At 40.6% G+C, this 18,537-nt stretch overlaps 1 protein-coding gene across 1 annotated transcript in view; it reads left to right on the top strand.

The window, feature by feature from the left end:
* LOC124409144 (basement membrane-specific heparan sulfate proteoglycan core protein) overlaps positions 1-18,537 on the top strand; it is a 79,019-nt gene that overhangs the window by 29,036 nt on the left and 31,446 nt on the right. The window contains exons 15-24 of the mRNA XM_046886562.1: positions 3,892-3,999; positions 4,834-5,064; positions 6,432-6,551; positions 7,118-7,237; positions 7,781-7,900; positions 8,217-8,330; positions 9,353-9,457; positions 14,126-14,242; positions 16,501-16,725; positions 18,331-18,456. Of these exons, the coding sequence (XP_046742518.1) occupies positions 3,892-3,999; positions 4,834-5,064; positions 6,432-6,551; positions 7,118-7,237; positions 7,781-7,900; positions 8,217-8,330; positions 9,353-9,457; positions 14,126-14,242; positions 16,501-16,725; positions 18,331-18,456 (1,386 nt within the window). The remainder of the gene's footprint in view (positions 1-3,891; positions 4,000-4,833; positions 5,065-6,431; positions 6,552-7,117; positions 7,238-7,780; positions 7,901-8,216; positions 8,331-9,352; positions 9,458-14,125; positions 14,243-16,500; positions 16,726-18,330; positions 18,457-18,537) is intronic.

Raw genomic sequence — 18,537 nt, 5'->3', positions numbered from 1 at the left:
ATCTGAGCAAATTTGAACGAAACAGGCCAAAAAATCGACAATTTTATATTCTGAAAAAATGTTCTGTGATAAGAACGTCCAAAATGATTGAACTTTGGTATTTTTCATCCGAAGTTTATTTTTCCCTGCTCATGCTTTTCACTGATCTGATACCCAAGAATTTTCTAAAAAACATTCAAGAAATCTCACATTGTGGTAGAATTGCGACATGCAAATGGGCAAATTTAACCCCGAAAACACTAAAATCGGATGAAAAACAGCAAAATTTAATTATTTCGAAAGTTTAAATTACAAAACCTTTTCTCAAATTGTTGATATTTCAGCTTCTGGCATTCGGATTTTCTCAACCTCGTTTCTATCACAGAGTAAAGAAGTCGCTAATAATTCCTCCTTTTTAACTAACTTTTTATTCAGGCTGTAAAAAAATTGCCACCATGCGAGTGATTATTGATTTTCAAAATTGCAGACGTGTCTCGGTAATACCGAGACGAATTATGAGCCCCATGAGCCGGCAAATAAGCCGTCGTAATCTTAATTTTCATTGTAACGCACGCTCGTAATTTGCACGCCAAACTCGGCCCGCGAAGCCTGGCAGACTTGCAAGCGATTATTTCGCTAATTTGCCATAAAACCAGAAACAAAGAAAAAGAAAAAATGATTCTCAGTACCGATACAAACGTCACGCAATACAGCAGCTCATTGCTTTGGATTAATATACATTTAATTTTCGCTTTAAAAATTTTTCACGCAGTCGAATCAAATTGACAGACACAAAAATCGTTTACTTTTTATAGACTTCCATCACAGGAAGTGTTTCGTACCAACATTAAAAATTCTTCTTTATCTAAGTATTCAAAATTTCAACATTTTGGATGTTTGCAATAACTTTCCAGGTTTTTTTTTCTTGTCTCCAAAGAAAACTAAGCAGAATACAAAAACTCAAAAGTTTAAACACTTGTCGTTAAGAAAAAATTTATTCGGTCAAAATAATCTTGAAACTACAAGGTTGGCATATCAACTTGACGAATTTAACTGCCAATGCCTAATGAATTTTAAATCTAAACTTATCGAATGTTTATTTCCTTGTACCATTTTGCAGTGACTGGCATAATACAAAATTGAAGGAAAGGCGCACACGAGTTGAATACCTTGAATTTATATTACACATGTTGGGTATGAAACTGATTGAATGGAAAAATTATCCATGTACGACAAAAATATTATACACAATTCAAAATTGCGATCACGTTCTTCAGTTATATCTATTTACTGCCGATTGGTCATTGCTACGTGAGAATCGATGAGATCAGTCGATTCAAAAGTGCCGATTGCTAAGCGGATTCCAAAAGCCTCGTGCTTGGTCGAGGAATGAAAATACGTTGTTCGTTGGATAAAGTAGAACAAAATGGAAGTTAAAAAAAAAAAAAAAAAACAAAAAAAAAAAACCAACTCACCCCATGAACAACATGCAAATAAGAATATCGTTCCATGTAGCAATGAAATCTGGTTTATTATACCGAACACCAACATTTTTACGGTCCTACAGAGCGGATTCTTTTACGATTCTTTATAATCCCGACGGGTTGAGGGGGGGGGGGGGAGCGGGGGGGGGGGGGGAGAAACTCTGGAAAGTTTATAAATTGCACCCCCGTCCTCACGCAGGCCTGAATTATCCCCTTTTTGCGCAGACTCTCCACGGCTCGTTTCACCGGTTGCCTCTTTCCAGAACTATATAAGAGCTTGCTAACGAGCCGTGTACAGAGAAAGAAGTACTCCTCCGATATGTGAGGCGGAATAAGAAAGAGAAAGAGAGAGAGAGAGAGAGAGAGAGAGAGAGAGAGAGAGAGAAAAGGTAGGGAAGACTCGAGCCCCGGGTTAAGAGGGATAAAACCGAGGAGCCGAAGGGTTGCTGAAAGAGCTGCCTGCACAGCGACTCTCCCTACTTATAAACCTTCGACGTATGGCTGGTTAGCTATCAAGTAGACCTCTTATTCTCAAACGCGGCTCCAGTTGCTCCTTGACCACCTCGAGAGTCGCCGACGCACATTTCTAACGTGCTTGAACGTAATTTGAATATCAGCGCAACCGCCATTCGACGCAAACTAAACAGAATTATAATCCAAGCTGGAAATCCGATGGATCTGAGATACGCAATAGTGGGATCAATCCTTTGAATCTTATATTTTTCAACTCTATTACTAACTAATCAGGGATTTTTTGGGATCGCTGATCCAAATCCAAAATTGCGGATGTAAAATCGACAAAAAAAAAAAAAAAACTATAAAAACTCGATGTTTCTAAAACCGAAACTTTTTACTCCTGGATTTTTTTTTTGGATTCTACGAAGTAACAGATATCATTTAAAGTTGTAAACTGGAGAGGTTGATAAAAAATTTCTCAACTTTGCTCGTGCGTGCAGATTTTGTATAACATTATACTCTAGCATCTAGTGAGCTTTTTCTTTTTTTTTTTTCTTTTATGCAGTCACTTTTTACCAAGAAAACATCTACTTGGCAGATAAATTAACGAATTACATCAGTTTGGATTTAGATATAATCGGTCTTCGTAGTTCTTCGTGTTTTCAAGCAGTGCTTTGGATCGATTCACCGACATATTAGGTCGGCGATGAACCGGAGGATCCCGCGTATCAACAGGTCTATGGTTTCCGAAACCCGTGCAAAGCGTGCAACGGTTAGACATATCGTTCTAATTATCTCGATCTCCGTCTCGCTTACTAAGCCGTATCAAATCCTCCGAAGAAACTTACACCTCGTGTGTGATACGCCGTTGCTTTTACAAGTGGCCAAGCCCTCATCCCTCTGTACAAACACAACTTATTGTTAATCCCGACTGGGAGCAGCATCCTGTTTATCCAAACGATTTATGTATATTTTTTCTCTACTACTCGTTCCAATTATCCACATCGCCTTGGATTGTGTTTATAATCCATTGGTAGGAACTGTAAACGAATGGCTGATTCTTTAATTCTCAAATGATTTATGAACGACGGAAGGCAGAATATTTAGCCTGATATAACCGTTGCAAATTCAACGGCGAACACGGATAACGAAAGTTTGATAGTTGCAGGATACCACTCCACCGTCTTGCGTTACAGGGATTAAAGTGCACGGAATTGTGGTTCGCGAAAACGAGCAAGAAACGAGAGGTTAATGTTTTCATTCGTCGAGTGCTTGCTGCCTGATATTAAGCTCTGCAACGCTTTGCGCAATCCCAGACCTTTTTGCGCTTTTATAACCTTCTTTTTTTACTCCTGCGACACGGTTTAAAACGCGGACATTTTTAACGCTGCATATACAATTTATATAAATAATTACGCCACCCAGAGGGTGAACTACGCGGAGCTTTTTCTCCTTCTTTAGTGATGTCCCGGTAATAATTAACCTTATTTGGATAGATTAAATTTCTGGAGAACGTGCAACCGATCCTCCCGCAGACCTTCGCGTCGCCACAACCCTAATTTAATCACAAATGCCGGCGAAAGCCGATCGTGTGAGGTCGATCCTTGGCCTTCCCTTGAGGCGAGATGCCATCCTTGAAGGACACTTGGCCTCACTGTACCCGCCGCTTTTTCTCTCCTTTGAAATTCAAGGCTCAAACCGTTTCGATGGTATAGTGCTTTGCGAGTATTAAATACCTGCTCGTTGTCAGTCTCGGGTGCTTTCAATGGCCTCAAGAGGGTCCTTTAATGTGTGACCCATCAGCGATGGCACTCTTCAATTTTTTATCGAGCTTTCGTCAATTATTATACACGATTCTCGACGGTGAAATGCGTTTTTGTTATCGCTGAAACAATTAGGCATTTTATCTTTTATTAGTTACCAAAATCCGTCTTCCGTGGGTTATAATTTTGTTTATTTCTGCTTGTTTCAGCTTGTTCTGAGAGCCAATTTAGATGCAGAAACGGGCAGTGCATCAGGAAGGATCAGCTGTGCGACGGAACACCGGATTGTCGCGACCGAACTGACGAACTCACTTGCCGTAAGTATTCGCTCGGATGTTTTCATTCCTTGATATTACAGCAAGTATACTCAGGGCTGCTAACTACGATACTGACGGTATCGAGAAATATGAAAAAAGAAAAAAAAAAAATTTATAACAACACGCATTTACTACACACGTAAACATCGTACAGGAATACACACTACATGCACAATTGTTCCACCATCGAGTTTATTTTAGGCAAAAACATGGAAATTCGTGTATCGAACATTCCATGCAAACTTGATCAGGTTTGACTTCGCCATTTTGGATTTGCTTGAAATTATTTCAGATGATCGTGGGGCCTGCAAAATTGTTTTTTTTTCATTCTTATGAAATGGTTATCGAGTTATGAATATTAAAAAATGTTTACGGTTTCGTTTTTTTTCTTGAGAATGGCTGGAAAAGGTTTTAATCAAATTACAAATGGTGTGGTTAAAACCTGGTCAAGTTAGCAGGGAATGTCCGTTACATGTGATTCGATCGCTCTATCCATATTCAAAACGCTCTTATCAACACGCTATCCGGGTTGCATGCTGTTATGGTTTTCAGGATTAACACGCATGTAATTAAATTAAAAAACGCCATTGAGAAAGCGAATAGATTTTTTTATAAGTCACACAAGAACCCGCGATGGCCCGGAGGAAATAGCAGCATCAGACTCGGGTCGATCGAATGATCAAAGCCGCGGTTGCTGTTTCTTCATACTTGCGAGAGAGTGTATCGGAAAGGTCGAGATTCTGGAAATTGAGAAACAGCATAAATAATCGCTCAACACGATAATGGTATTAAAAAATGTTGTGTTATGACCGTTGCATCATCGCGTATATTTAGAAGAACGGCCCAACCTCGACTATCTGGAATATGATTTGTCCGTCGCTGAAGAATTAGATAATAGCTTTGGAAACGCGGATGACGTTGGGAGTCCGTCGATCACGACGACGGCCGAGGGCGAATGCCCAATTGGCGATTGGCTCTGCAGAACTGGCAATCAATGCATTCCTGCATGGCAAAGATGCGACTACGAACCCGACTGTGACGACTTGTCCGACGAGGACGGCTGTGGTATGCATGCTTGGCTATTTACTAACAAGTAACACGGTGCGATACGTCGAAGAACCGCGAAATCGGTGGATCCAATTGAGGGAAAGCCTCGTTGAAACTACAAAACTTTGTTTCGATGACGTGAAATTTTTACCGCATCGTTAAAGATTCGTGAAACATCAATTTTCGCGTCGTTTGGATCGATTCGATTCGGCATGGTCTTGGATTTTAGTTAGAATTGTGTGGAAACTTGGTGTTCTTCAAAAAACACTTTGCATCACAGTTCTACTTTTCGGTACAAATAATTCCGCAACCATCTTGATAGCCTTAGTATCAAAAGTTGCTCGGATTGAAAATTGAATAGCCACTTTGTTTTTGTGTCGTATAAGAATTTAAAGTCAATCAGGATAATAATCAATCCAAACTGGTTGCAGACAAATATTTGTTCTATAAAGCTTGATTGATTGTTAACATGTCACGCAGTCAATTGAAAGAACTTTTGTATATTGGTGACGCGTCACCTCAACGAAAATCTGGCTTCGATTTTCCATAGATTCTCGATAAATCATTCATCAATTTCAATATCGTCAGCCGATTTATCAGTCAACGCTGTTCACGTGATTTCTGGCTAATTTCTTTCCGCAAGCTCCGGTAATTACTGTTATACCCACTACGCACAAATTCGTCAAGTTTTAATCCGACGCTTAAAATCTCGCGCGGCTGTCAACCGCTGATTTTATATTCTCCGTAATACCCTATTCGACCTGATTACACGCGGTCTGGAAAATCATGGTCCGAAAAACAAGTGTTCAAAAAGTAAACAAAAAAACGGAATAAAAAACACTGAAACGGGTGAGAGAAGCGAGACGACCAATGACGTGTTCTGGGGCATTCATTCATTCCTTCGTGTCTGAGACGGCTTTTGCTCCGAAAGTGACGCACCGGAAACACGCGTAGACTCAACACCGATCCATTTCCGATAGCCGTGGACCGCGTGATCCGCGTTTGCCTAATCTGGACGACAGCAAACGGTGGGGTTGATAGAAGTCGTTGTCGCTTTTGAAATGCGTATCAAATTCCGACGGAGATTTTATCGTCGTTAAAGTTGGTACTTGGATCACATTTGATAAAGGAACACGCCGCATCGCTGGATCGATGAATACTAACTCACGATGCATGATCGCTACTAACAACCGACTAATAAACTTTAACCACTCTGCAACGCTCTCTCGTTATAAAGACGAGAGCCGACAACCAGCCACGCAGTCCTAACGTTTTGATTTTCCTCACGCATGCCCGACCTCCACAACGACCCACGTGCTTTTCGACGACTACGTCTTCTTCACTGACCATTTCGAACCACCACTGATCAATCCAACGACCGCCAGGAACGACCTGCGATCCTCAGTCGGAATGGACTTGTCGTCGTAACAACCAGTGTATTTTGATAAGCCAGAAGTGCGACGGAGTCGCCGACTGTCAAGATCGGTCGGATGAGCAAATCTGTCGTAAGTCACTCTCTTCGAACGAAGATCCTTGTCCCCTGCATTTCAGAAATCAGTCTTCAGCTTTTCGTGTCCTCTCTGATTTTCACTCACGCTCCGCAGCTTCCTCTGGAACTGAAGTAACGCTGCGTTAGTCGATTAGTCATCTTCTCTCTTCCCTCACCTCGAGTCTAGACTGTGTCTTGCATGTGTGTCTCAGTCTTTCTTCTTCGGATACAAACTTTCTTTGTGGACCTTTTTTGATCAGCTCATTACGTTGATTTACGTCAGGATCGATCACTGGATCTCTGTCGGTCAAGACTTTCCTCGATTCTTCGTACTGCTTCGAATTTCGTTTTTGTGTAAACTAAGCGACTGTTTCTTCTGTACGAACTTACGTCTACTATAGCTTCAACGATGATCTTCTCGTTTGAATTGAATTTGTCTCTACTTTCTTCTTTTTCGTTATACGTGATTCGTCTGCGTCTCGTGCTGTTTGTTATGGGGTCTCTTTTTCTCTTTCTCTTTTTCTCACTTGTGTGAATATCAACGTTTTACGTATACAGAAAATATTCTCACGTTGATTACAGCTTGCAGCGAGACCCAGTTTAAGTGCAATAGTGGATACTGCGTTCCGAAAATACGACGATGCGACGGCTTCAACGATTGCCAAGACAGATCCGACGAGATGAACTGTACAACACCTGCACGTACGGTTGACTAAAAGCACGATAGTTCTTAAGAACAAATATTCAACTAATAGAATTCCTCAGCTCTCTGGTGAGATTAGTGGTCTACTTTATTGGTACTAAAGCCATAGAGATGAAGAGATTCGCCTGGCAACAAGCATGACGAATAACTCTTAACGTTCCACAAAGCTTGACTCGTTTTCAAAACTTTTTCAACTCCTTATACTTGATGCGATTGACTTTAAATTTTGCCAACCAATTACTGCGACTATTTCCAACTGCATCAAGTGTCGTAAGGAATGACATGTGTGTGTGTACATCATACTCAACTTTCGAAATGACAATATGAATGAAAACTGGTGCGAACAAAAGTTTTGTGGTAGATTCTTTGGATAAGAACCAAGTTCGATGAATTATTTTTGTCAGTGGATTAAGTGCATAAATTGACTCTTAGGAAGTCAACCAAAGTCTATACAATGATTCGAATGATGAATTTCCTCATTCATTTACAATTGTTTATTTTAATCTGTTTATTTATCTTGTTTTTCGTTTGCGCGATTCTAGCCCGATGCAAGTCTGACGAATTTGAGTGTCCCAGTGGAGAATGTATCTTGGCCACTCAGGTCTGTGACTATAACTCCGATTGTGCCGATGGTTCTGACGAAGCCAACTGTGAAGACGAGGGTATTATTATTATTTCATAATTTCCAAGTTATCATTATAATTTATTGGTTATATTATTGATTACTGGTTAAACTTCATTTCTTACGGTCACAATTCATTCTCCTCAATTTCTCTTGGGTGTAACCGATTCAGGTAGGCATTTTTTACCACTCGGAAGAGACGGCACACCATTTGTCCGTAAAGTGTCAACTTGCAATTTACAGCATCTAGAAACAAAATTTATCGGAACACAAAACAGATTACAGACCAAAGACAATGAAACGTTAAATGTTATACTTGACCAAAGGTAACAATGGATTCCTGTTTCTATTTGCAGGTCAAGTATGCACTTCGGAAGAGTTCCGATGTAACGACGGATTCTGCGTGAGTCTGAGTGCGCGTTGTAATTCAATCCAAGATTGTTCCACTGGCGAAGATGAGGAACAATGCGGTAAGTGCCAAAGAATAAGAAAGGAGAGATTTAAAATATGTAGCATAAGATGATGAAAAATGATTTCTTCTTATCACTATCACGAAGTCGTCTCTTATCGCATTCACGCTCAATGCGACCGTTCCAAGTGACTTCTTCGGCGAAGTACGTGGTCCAGAAGATGTAGCAACGGAAAGATTTATTTATACTCAATTTCGTATAATCAGTCATTGTATTGATAAACGAACACGTAAAACTGATCGAAGCGGATGGGAAAAACCTTCGATCGACGCTGCTCAATTTCCCGCAGCAACGAATGCTGAAGGAAAAACTTTGAGTGCAACATTTCGCAGAGCTAGCGAATCCCCCCTATATCAACGTTGAAAACTTCCATCAGGTTCGCTCGACAGAGTTTAAATTTTCCATATCCTCGCGATGACCGGAACCTGACCATCCATCGGATAAATATCGAATTCTCGTAACGATGTTTCAAATTCGTGACGAGAGGTTTGCGAGACGCGGGGTAACGAACATGTCACAATTTAAATAAGTATTTAACGTGCGTTTCGAAAACTTTACAACGATACTAATCAACTTCCCCGACACGTGCAATCATTCACGCTTTCACATTACCCGAACCCACCCCAGTGTCAAAGTATCTCGTGAAACGAATGAGCTTCGCTAGATTAAAAGCGCTTTTTCGTGTCAAAAACCCCCATCATATTATGTATACTGCTTCTGCTTCCGTACATACATCAACGCAAATCATAATAGAAATTCTAGGATGCCATGCATCCGTTTGTGATTAACATACTGGCTTGTCAACCTCTTTGTATAGTAAAAAGAACAGTAATGGACCCCAAGTCCTCCCAACGTTCCACAGAGCTGAAAGATAATAATAATAATCGTAATTTACAAAAGTCAAAATCACACTCGTATCTCTCTAACCAAACCCCCCACCCCCCAAAAAAAAAAAAAAACTTCAAACATCATCCCTCAACTCGGCCAACGTATAAAGAGTGCGAGTATGGTGTGTGGAGCAGGTTGTGCCGCCTCGGAGTTTCGCTGTTCGGACGGCAGTTGCATCGCTTACGACTTGCACTGTGATGGAAACAAGGACTGCCCGGATGCCTCCGACGAAGACTGCGGTAACTATTACTCATCCGTCATACCCACACTTCCCGAAACCCCGTAACACGCACCCTGAGAACCACACGCGACGGCCAGGCAGCGCCACCAACCCTCGGGACAATTCGCGTTCGCGACTATTCATAGAAATCAATATTACTCTTCCTGCATAACATGTTACCGCAAATTCTTTCTTTACTATATGGTTAATTCCTCCTTTGGTGTGAGGTGTGAGATGTTTTTTTTTTTTTTTTGTTTTTTTTTTGAAGAGGGTTGGTGGAGTGTACTTGACTGTCAAAAATATCTCCTTTCGAATCACCAGCTATTCATGACTGTACTATAGTGCAAAGAATAACAATTGTTAATCATCATTTCATTTTATTTTATGTATTATTTTCTCCATTGTTCACGGCCATTCATCATCGATCGTCACGTCACAGGCAACGCTTCTTGGGTCAACTTTTATAACGCGAAAGATCCGTACAAGTTCGCTTCACCGAAATTGATTGAACGGTTGAAGTCTTTAGCTCAGCAGCACAACACCTCGATTCGTGAAGAATTGACCGCGATCTTTCCAATGATACTGTCCAGAATGAACGGTACAAATTGTTTTCGTAATAAAGTCATGCATAAAAATATCCTTCGAAATCAAACGACAACTGAAAGTAGTGTAGACAGCTTTTCCACAACGAAAATTCCCGCTACAACAACAATTACGACTACTACTACCACTACTACTGCTGCTATTGTTACTACGCCGGCTTACTCGACCTGGTGGACTGACGGAGGTTACACCGGAAGTGGTGAAAATCGGACTGATGAGATCGAAGAGGATGATGAGGTGTTTACCAGTTCAGAACCAACAGTAACATCACCAAGTCAATCTAGCAGCAATGATCTTTTTTCAGAAGTAGAATTCATTAACTCGAATGAAATATTCTCCGATCGAAAGACTAGTACAACGAAGCCAGATAGTCAAGACTCTTTGGACAATGATTGGGAATATGTGCAATTTCTCTCCAAGGGAAGGCTCAGAAAGAAGCCGAAGCTACGCCCAGTGGAGCGTAAATTGTTCAACAAACAGGTCAAGCAGTGCCGGATAAAATGCCTGAGAACATGGGCTAGCAAAAAAGACAGAACAGACTATGGAGATAGTCTTGAAATGCAGGTCCAAATGAATAGGAATTGGAAGACGATAGATTGTTTGGAAAAGGCAGGAAGTCGAGCTACCGAACAGAGCTGCTTCTGGGTCGACGGGATACTAAGATCACAACGTCTGTCGTATCTGCCAAAACACAGCGGTCGAAAGCTTGTTAATTCTGGTATCAAAAGTGGCAAGAAATCTAAGCATAAGAAACGAGTACCACGTGGTGCGAAGGCAAATTTTTACCTAGAGAAATACAGAGTACTAGAGGAATTCTCCTCAGGTAATGATAAAGGTACAACTGCTACCGCTGCTACTGCTGTTACTGCTTCAGACGTCACTTCCACTACCGAAAAAAATGCAGAACATAAAGCAGATCTTCGGAGCCATGAATCGATCCGCGAGCGTGGGGCGCTCGAAGAAATGTACCGCAAGACTTGCAGGATCACGTGTGAGAAGTATTGGATGAAACTGTACAATGGAAAATCCAGTGAAAAAAGTTCTGAAGAACGGCTGCCCAGCACCACGATTAAATCGACCACAGAGGATCAAAGAACGTCCATCTTGGATGACATGACTGAAGAGAATTTAGCGGGGATTGAATCTGGACTGGTTGATTCTTCGGAATCAAAAACAAACTCAACCGAAACGACGATCTTGTCTTCTACCACTGAAACATCTGAAGAGAAACGATGTCCCGATGACCAGTTTTACTGCGACGGAGGGAAATGCGTGAAATACTCTTGCGTTTGTAACGAAAAACGTGACTGTGAGGACGGTACAGACGAAGAGTCGTGCGAATACTACTTGAAAGTAATGAAGAACCTTGATTACGATTTGGGCGACTACGGAAGTGGTTGGATCAGTCCAGACGAAGTCCATGTGACAGATTTCACAAATGACTTACCGTCGACCACTGTAACCGCTGTGACTTCGATTACGAACCTTGAAAGTGAGTTGATAAAGTCCGATGTATCAGAGAATGAGTTGTCAAGCGGTGAAGATTCTCACGAAAACCTTATCGACGTTGATTTTGGTCTCAAGAAAGATTTGGGTGAATCTACTACTCAGGCTTCAATGACGGATAAGCTCAACGAGAGAAAGTGTCCTGATAATCATTACCACTGTGCTGAAGGTAAGTCCATCAACTGCAAGTTCGTTTGCGACGGGGTATTCAACTGCATGGACGGATCAGACGAAAATGACTGCGAACACTTCAACAAGGAGATGAAGAACGTCGAGAAAGACTACGATGGGAGTGGGGCAAACAGTGGTGACGATGAGATGACAACAGTGAGTAAAAGTGACGACTTTCAGTCAAGCTTGACATCGGAGGAAAAAAAATCGGTCAAAACCACAACGGAAGGATGGAGTTTCTTCAACAACTTTTTTCCTGTTGTGAGTGGCGATGACTCGAAAACAATAGAAGACCAATCCTCGAAGGAAAAAAACTCGGTCAAAACCACAACGGAAGGATGGAGTTTCGCCAACTTTTTTCCTGTTGTGAGTGGCGACGACTCGAAAACAACAGAAGACGTTTCCTCCAGTGTTTCAACTGCTGAACAAAAAACCACAACGGATTACGGTGATTTGGAGAACAGTTCATCGTTTAAGGAACCGAACAACAAGGTTGTTCAGGATCCGAATGCTAAGAAGGTAGGCGAAATTTCTCAAGAAACGTGGAGAACAACGAGTACCAAGAAACCCAAAGTCAAGGACGAGAACCGAGAATTTGAACTCGTTGATGATGCCTTAACAGAGATATTAAGCACGACAGGATTCCCTTTTGATAATTCAACAGATAGGAAAATAAGCCTGCACAATGGCTCACGAAAATTTCTCACAGGAGATGACAAGCGTCCGATAAGTACCTCAACTGAACATATGTCGATACTGGAGCCACGAACCACAACGACGGGACGTCCAAAAGAAAACTACTTTGCCTACCACATACCATTCACAAGGCCGAACAACAAAATGATCCAACGAAGACCATATTTCTCGAGAAATGTAAACTGTCAAAATTATCCAAGGAACTCCAACTTATGTCAACGATGGATGCGCCGTCAGCAGCAGATAAGAAGGCTTGAAAAAGAGAAGATGCAAAGACTCTTGGAGCAACAGAGAGAACTCAACTTGCACCATAATCAAGCTGCAACCCAGTGGTCGCAGATACTGATAAAACACAACGTGGACTTGGAGAACAAATTAAGATTGTACAACAAAAGCGGGAGAGTAAATTCTCGGAGAAGATGGCCGGACCGAAATGACTGCACTAGGAACAGCTATCGGTGCAAGAACGCAGAGAAATTGATTCAAGGTAGACCTTGCGAATTGTATAAGGAGATACGAATGTCCAGGCTTGCTGTACAGTTGAAAAGCTTGTGGGAAAATCACGAACAAGATCTGTGTATTTAGTTATTGTGGCAAAACGCCGACACTTTTAATTGTAGTTGGTCAATGTCATCGTTCGAAGGAAATTTATGGATTATATCTCCTCGACATTTTCGGGAAAATGTGACGTCCCATACTTATTATGTCTTTCTAATAGATCCTCGAAAACGTGTTTGTGACGTTCTACCAATGGGTTGTCTTTACATCACATTATCATCTGACATTTCCATGTATATACATAATCATTCGTCTCATTCATCCAATCCGAATTAGCATCACCTCATTACGCTGTACATATGGGTCCAAAGAGTTTCCCGATTCGACTGGACTGCGGTGTTTTTAATTTCAACCCAACATTGTGTCAGCTTTAACAAGTCGGTGTGGGAAATGTATTTAAAGTGCATTGAATGCAAGATATCATTATCACATAACTTCACTTCGCAGAACGATCGAAATTGGAATCTCTTCTCATCTCACATTCACCTAACACGTTCCCTTTTCTCCATCAAACGTTTCACCAAATAATGAAACATGTAAACATGCGTCGTTCATTGTACATAGCTATACTTGCACGTGAGCTGTACCAGTAGAGTGAGCTTTACAATTATATCTGAGGCAAAGCCACATCCCTCGGGATGGATATAATTGTGCAGTTCTCTTTAGTACGATTATCAGATACCTATCAGCGTAACGACTAGCGCTTCAAGTATTAGAGGTAGCTAAAATCAAGCTATTAATCTCTGAGCGGGCAGTAAAAATCATTTGAATAAAAATTCAGACGATTTTTGTGTACCTATCAATGACCAAAGCTGCTTTACATGTGATCTCTGTGTATACCGGCAGGTAACTTATAGTGACATTCTGTGTATGTCTGATCCACATACCGAACACGCCTTTGTACTAGAAAGCCTCGCTTGGTGTGCAGCTGAACGAACGCCGTTGTCGTCGTCTGTTTCACTGTGCCCTGTACACGTGACTCGAACAACCATTTTTTGCTGACAATGACGAACAAAAAAAAAGAAAAAAAAATGTTTGTTCGAGCGCTCGTACAATTAGAAGCGGGAAATTATGCTGGTTCTTTTGTTTTTCATTATTTTCCAATCTGGTTTTTGGTTGTCCTGGTTGTCCCGGCTTACCGACGACCCTATAGGTTGGGCTGAGTGTCCCTCGATGGACTTCACCTGCGGGGATCGCTCTTGTATCCCGAAAAGCTCGGTTTGCAACGGCATCGACGACTGCCCGCGGGCCGAAGATGAGCTTCACTGCGGTATACATATGTCCTTAAAATTTTGTCAGCTATGCTACCAACCCTTTTCACGCATAATTAACCGCACTGCCTGCATTCTACTAATTGCTACATATATATGCTACTTGCAACCAATTCCTACTCGCCAGCGATGTCTGCGCCACGATTTTCTACCTTACGTAGGATCGCAAGGTTCTCAACTGACGATTTGGACTATGGTTGAACTTGATTCATTTTCTTTTTCTTTTTTTCTTTAACAAAACGGAAGTTAGACAAACGGATAGCCTTTCTGTCTCAGCCGCTTTATGCATTCACGTTTTTTACATTTTGTACACCATAACACAATTCCGAATAAACAGTGAAAAGAAGTTACCAATTCATGAAACGTTCACATATTCGCTGAAATAAAATCGTTCCAGGTACAGACAACGTTTCGTGTCCCATAGTATCGCATCTGATCTTCGGAGTCTTTTACTTTTGAGCAATTTCTTTAGTGTTTATCTGCATCGTTATATCAAGTATTCATCGAGTCAGTTATTCACGTTTTGTGAATTGTGTTTTATTATACATATGTATGCGTCACTTTGCAGTAGATGCTTGCCGAAAAGAATCCAGCATCATGGAAAACCGGATAAGAAAGAATTTAAATCGCATGTAATTCAAGTCAAAATATGAACAAAAATAACGAAGCTGGGTTCTTTGTAATACTAAACGACGCCTTCGTTTTTTACACTTTTTAATCACTTGTTATCCCGCATCTGTGTAAATATTCATTCACTTAACAATTCGCTCATTCTTTTATACAAGATACAATCCCGTTTGGCATTCGTTTCTTATACATCTGATTGTAAAGCGCCTATTACACATAAATATTATTACACCTACGCATTAAAATTCGGTAGAGCGACAAATAAAACCTGATGTGGTAATTGTGGTGCGTGCAAATTGAAACGCCTGCATCGTGAATGAGTTCATCGCCTCGAGGTCGGTCACGCCCACGTTTGATCTTGGAAAAAACTTAAGGCTATTTGATCACACGACAAATACTGCGCGACGAATAATGCTCGTTGAGAAATAAATCTTAAACGTAAAACAAATGAAAAGCAAACAAATTAAAAGCAGAAACAAATCTATACAGCATAAGAGCATCAACAAAATGCGATTGCTCTGAAAAATAACAGAAATTGACGGTATGCCAGTTTTTTCTCTTCTTACTTTGTTCGTGCGATTACGACATCGGCAATGAAATTTCGAGTTATAACTGTTACATAAATAATTCTATTAATATACAGCGTAAATAATTTATTTATGTAAATCTAATATAAAACTCCCCGTAAACCTTCGATTTGCATCTACTTATAGAAGTCTACGTACCTATTTATATACATATAATGCACATACTTTACGAATCATGATTGAGAAAGGAAACGTTCTTGATTTCTGAGTCCTTGAATGAACTGCAACACGTTCTCTCGCATGCCTTGCAAATAATATGCAACTATTTAGGTGCACATTTTTCTCGAAACCCTGTCAACGTATATATATATACTATATCTATTATACTATTTCTAAAAACTTAGGTATATATTCCTAAAATCTATTAGGTGTATCTATGTACGCAGGTGTACGAATGTACATGCCATTCTAAATTTATTCTACTTTAACTGTGACAAGTAGATGGATACTCGTCTTCTCGTTTCTTTGTGCAAGCCACAGCTTTATATAACTCGAACCAATCATCATCGCTGATTCAATGAGATGCCGAGGTATTGTGCACGTAATTAAATGAGTTTCCAAGCAATCGATAGCCTGCCTCTTGTAGTTTAATTTCGCACGTTCCAGCTAGGAACGTTTCTCTGCCCCCACATCTTCCTCCTAGGCATGTGCTACATGCTTGTCTACCTACGTCCCACATACACATGTGCTTTTGATATCTCTGATTCAGTAACCGTCATGTTACAAGCTCATTTCTACATTCTGATTTCCTAGAAAGCACTCGGTCAATTTTACTCTCACTTTTCCTCTACTTCAAGTCGTCTTCCTCTTCCTCTTCTTCTTCGTGTTCAGCTTGGCTTTATTCCTAACAGAAATTTGCACGCGCTATATTTTATATACATATATTGCATACATATATGTGCGTATGTTTCTTAAACGAGATTTAACAATCTGTCCAGTACACGTAACTAATGACCATACAACTATATGACCATGTGAAATTATCATAAATGTTTGTACGTGCTTTCGCTTTATTCGTATTTCCGCAAAATCCGTCAACGCAGAGAGAAACTGCACCAGTTCGGAATTCAAATGCGTCAAGGATCGTAAATGCATCAGCGCTACGTACAGGTGCGATTCGAGGAACGACTGCTTAGACCACAGCGACGAGGAGGGCTGCCCACCTAAGACCGGAAACGTGACTGGAGCCGGAAATCGTCCCGGAAGTGGAGGGTTGGACCGAACCACGGAGAGGAACTCCATCCCTGAGGGCGAAACCGAAACTACTAGTATGCTTTTTGTGTCTCGTTGCTTTACATATACTAATTGTGTCATTGCGCTGACTTAACAAGTCCACTGCAGCTACTGCCTAACAGCATTTCGGCCATTCGCCCCTGAAATCATTCCTACAACGCGCATTGTTAGATTCTTCGTTGAAGAATTTGTGGAGGAAAAATTTTAAAAACTTCTAAATTACATCATCAAACAATGGGAATACCCAAGTTCACAATTTGGTAACGTAGATTTTACATCTGATGCGGTGAATATATGAACATCATTTTTTTTTTTAGTCAAGTTTACGTGTCAATTGTGATAGATCTATTGGTTTTTTTACTCTGATTATCAGATTTGTAAATTTTGTAAGAATTGCTGTAGATTCAAGTTGAAAAATGTGGTGTCCATATATTCATCACGCAAGATGTAAAATATATATCATAATGGTGACTTAGGAACCGAAATGTTTTTACGGTGAAATTTTATGGGCATGATAATTCCGTCTACGACGAAAAATGTTAACTGAAAATGGGTGTTCTCGTTTATCGTCGACAGACGTGATATACCGAATTAATTCCGCTAATTTCAGATCAGAATTTATTGCTCAAGTACGTAAATCGTTAACCCAAGTTTTCAGCTTGTAAAGATAGTTCATTGTTGTCACGCTAACTCTTGCGGTATTCGTATAAGCTGAAATTATCCCTCCTTCTCCCAAGGTTTGTATAACCTACAATTACCTTTGTGGTGACTGATGTCAGCCTAATTGTGCTTTATGTGTCTAAAGCGCTTGAACGAATCCCAACGTAATTCGATGTTAAAATCCAAATAGAATATCCCTGTTTACACCCCAATGATCAAATATACCGAATTGCGGTGATGGTGCGCCGTTGTCTATCACTTCTGAATTCATCAATGCTGAATATGTTAGTCTTGTATCAGCAAATGGACCTAAAAGCCCAAACAACGACTCAACTTCTCAGCTCATCCGCTTGTCCTTGATCTTCGCTTGGGCTAAAGTCCCAGAGGTCTTATTCTGGACTATTGTCCGTAATATCGCAATAAAACGGCGGTAGAACAGATAAAGTTCAATATTTTTGGACAAGGTAGTATCTCACACGCTTGCGTCATCTTTTCGGTGTATTTAACATAACCTGAACGTGGATTCATGGTTTTTTCAAGACTAAGCAAACTGGTAATGAAACGCGATGAAAACTTATCAGGTTGGAAAAACATCCATGGAATAAAGTGTTGGTTGGAATACAACGCGATGAAACTTCTTTGGGATGAAAAGTTACAAGTGACAAAACCTTGCAAGATTTGGTTCGGGATCGATTAAAAATGCTTGTTCATATCTGAAAACTCATTTTGTTAAGACGCAAATCATGATCATATATCGATAATAGTATTTAAAATTTCTGACGAAATTTGGAGGTTATGTTACTTGCGCCGAACAGAAGTCCTTAGCATGTGAAAATACTACCTGGCCCAAAAACAGCGTGCTCTATCGACTCTATTGACTCTAAATTCACAGTTACAATAACAGTCGGTAAGATAGAACGCCTTCTTGAACCCTCAAAAATGGGGAGTATTTGTCAGTATTTCCTGGTTCGAATTCTCAGATATCGGAGTACGAGAATGCGACCCGCAGACCGAATTTCGCTGCCGGAATGGCCAGTGCATCAAAGCTCGTAGGAAGTGCGATGATGTTTTCGACTGCTACGATGACTCTGACGAATCTGATTGCGGTAAGAGCTTCAAGCTCCCACCTCCCATCCCTAAGCTTTCGTTCTTCGTTCCCAACGCACGAAATATATCGGTAACAAATC

The sequence above is a fragment of the Diprion similis genome, chromosome 8, assembly GCF_021155765.1.
Source record: "Diprion similis isolate iyDipSimi1 chromosome 8, iyDipSimi1.1, whole genome shotgun sequence".
Lineage (NCBI taxonomy): Eukaryota > Metazoa > Arthropoda > Insecta > Hymenoptera > Diprionidae > Diprion > Diprion similis.
Note: the sequence above shows the minus strand (reverse complement) of the source record. Positions and strands in the feature narration are given on the sequence as shown.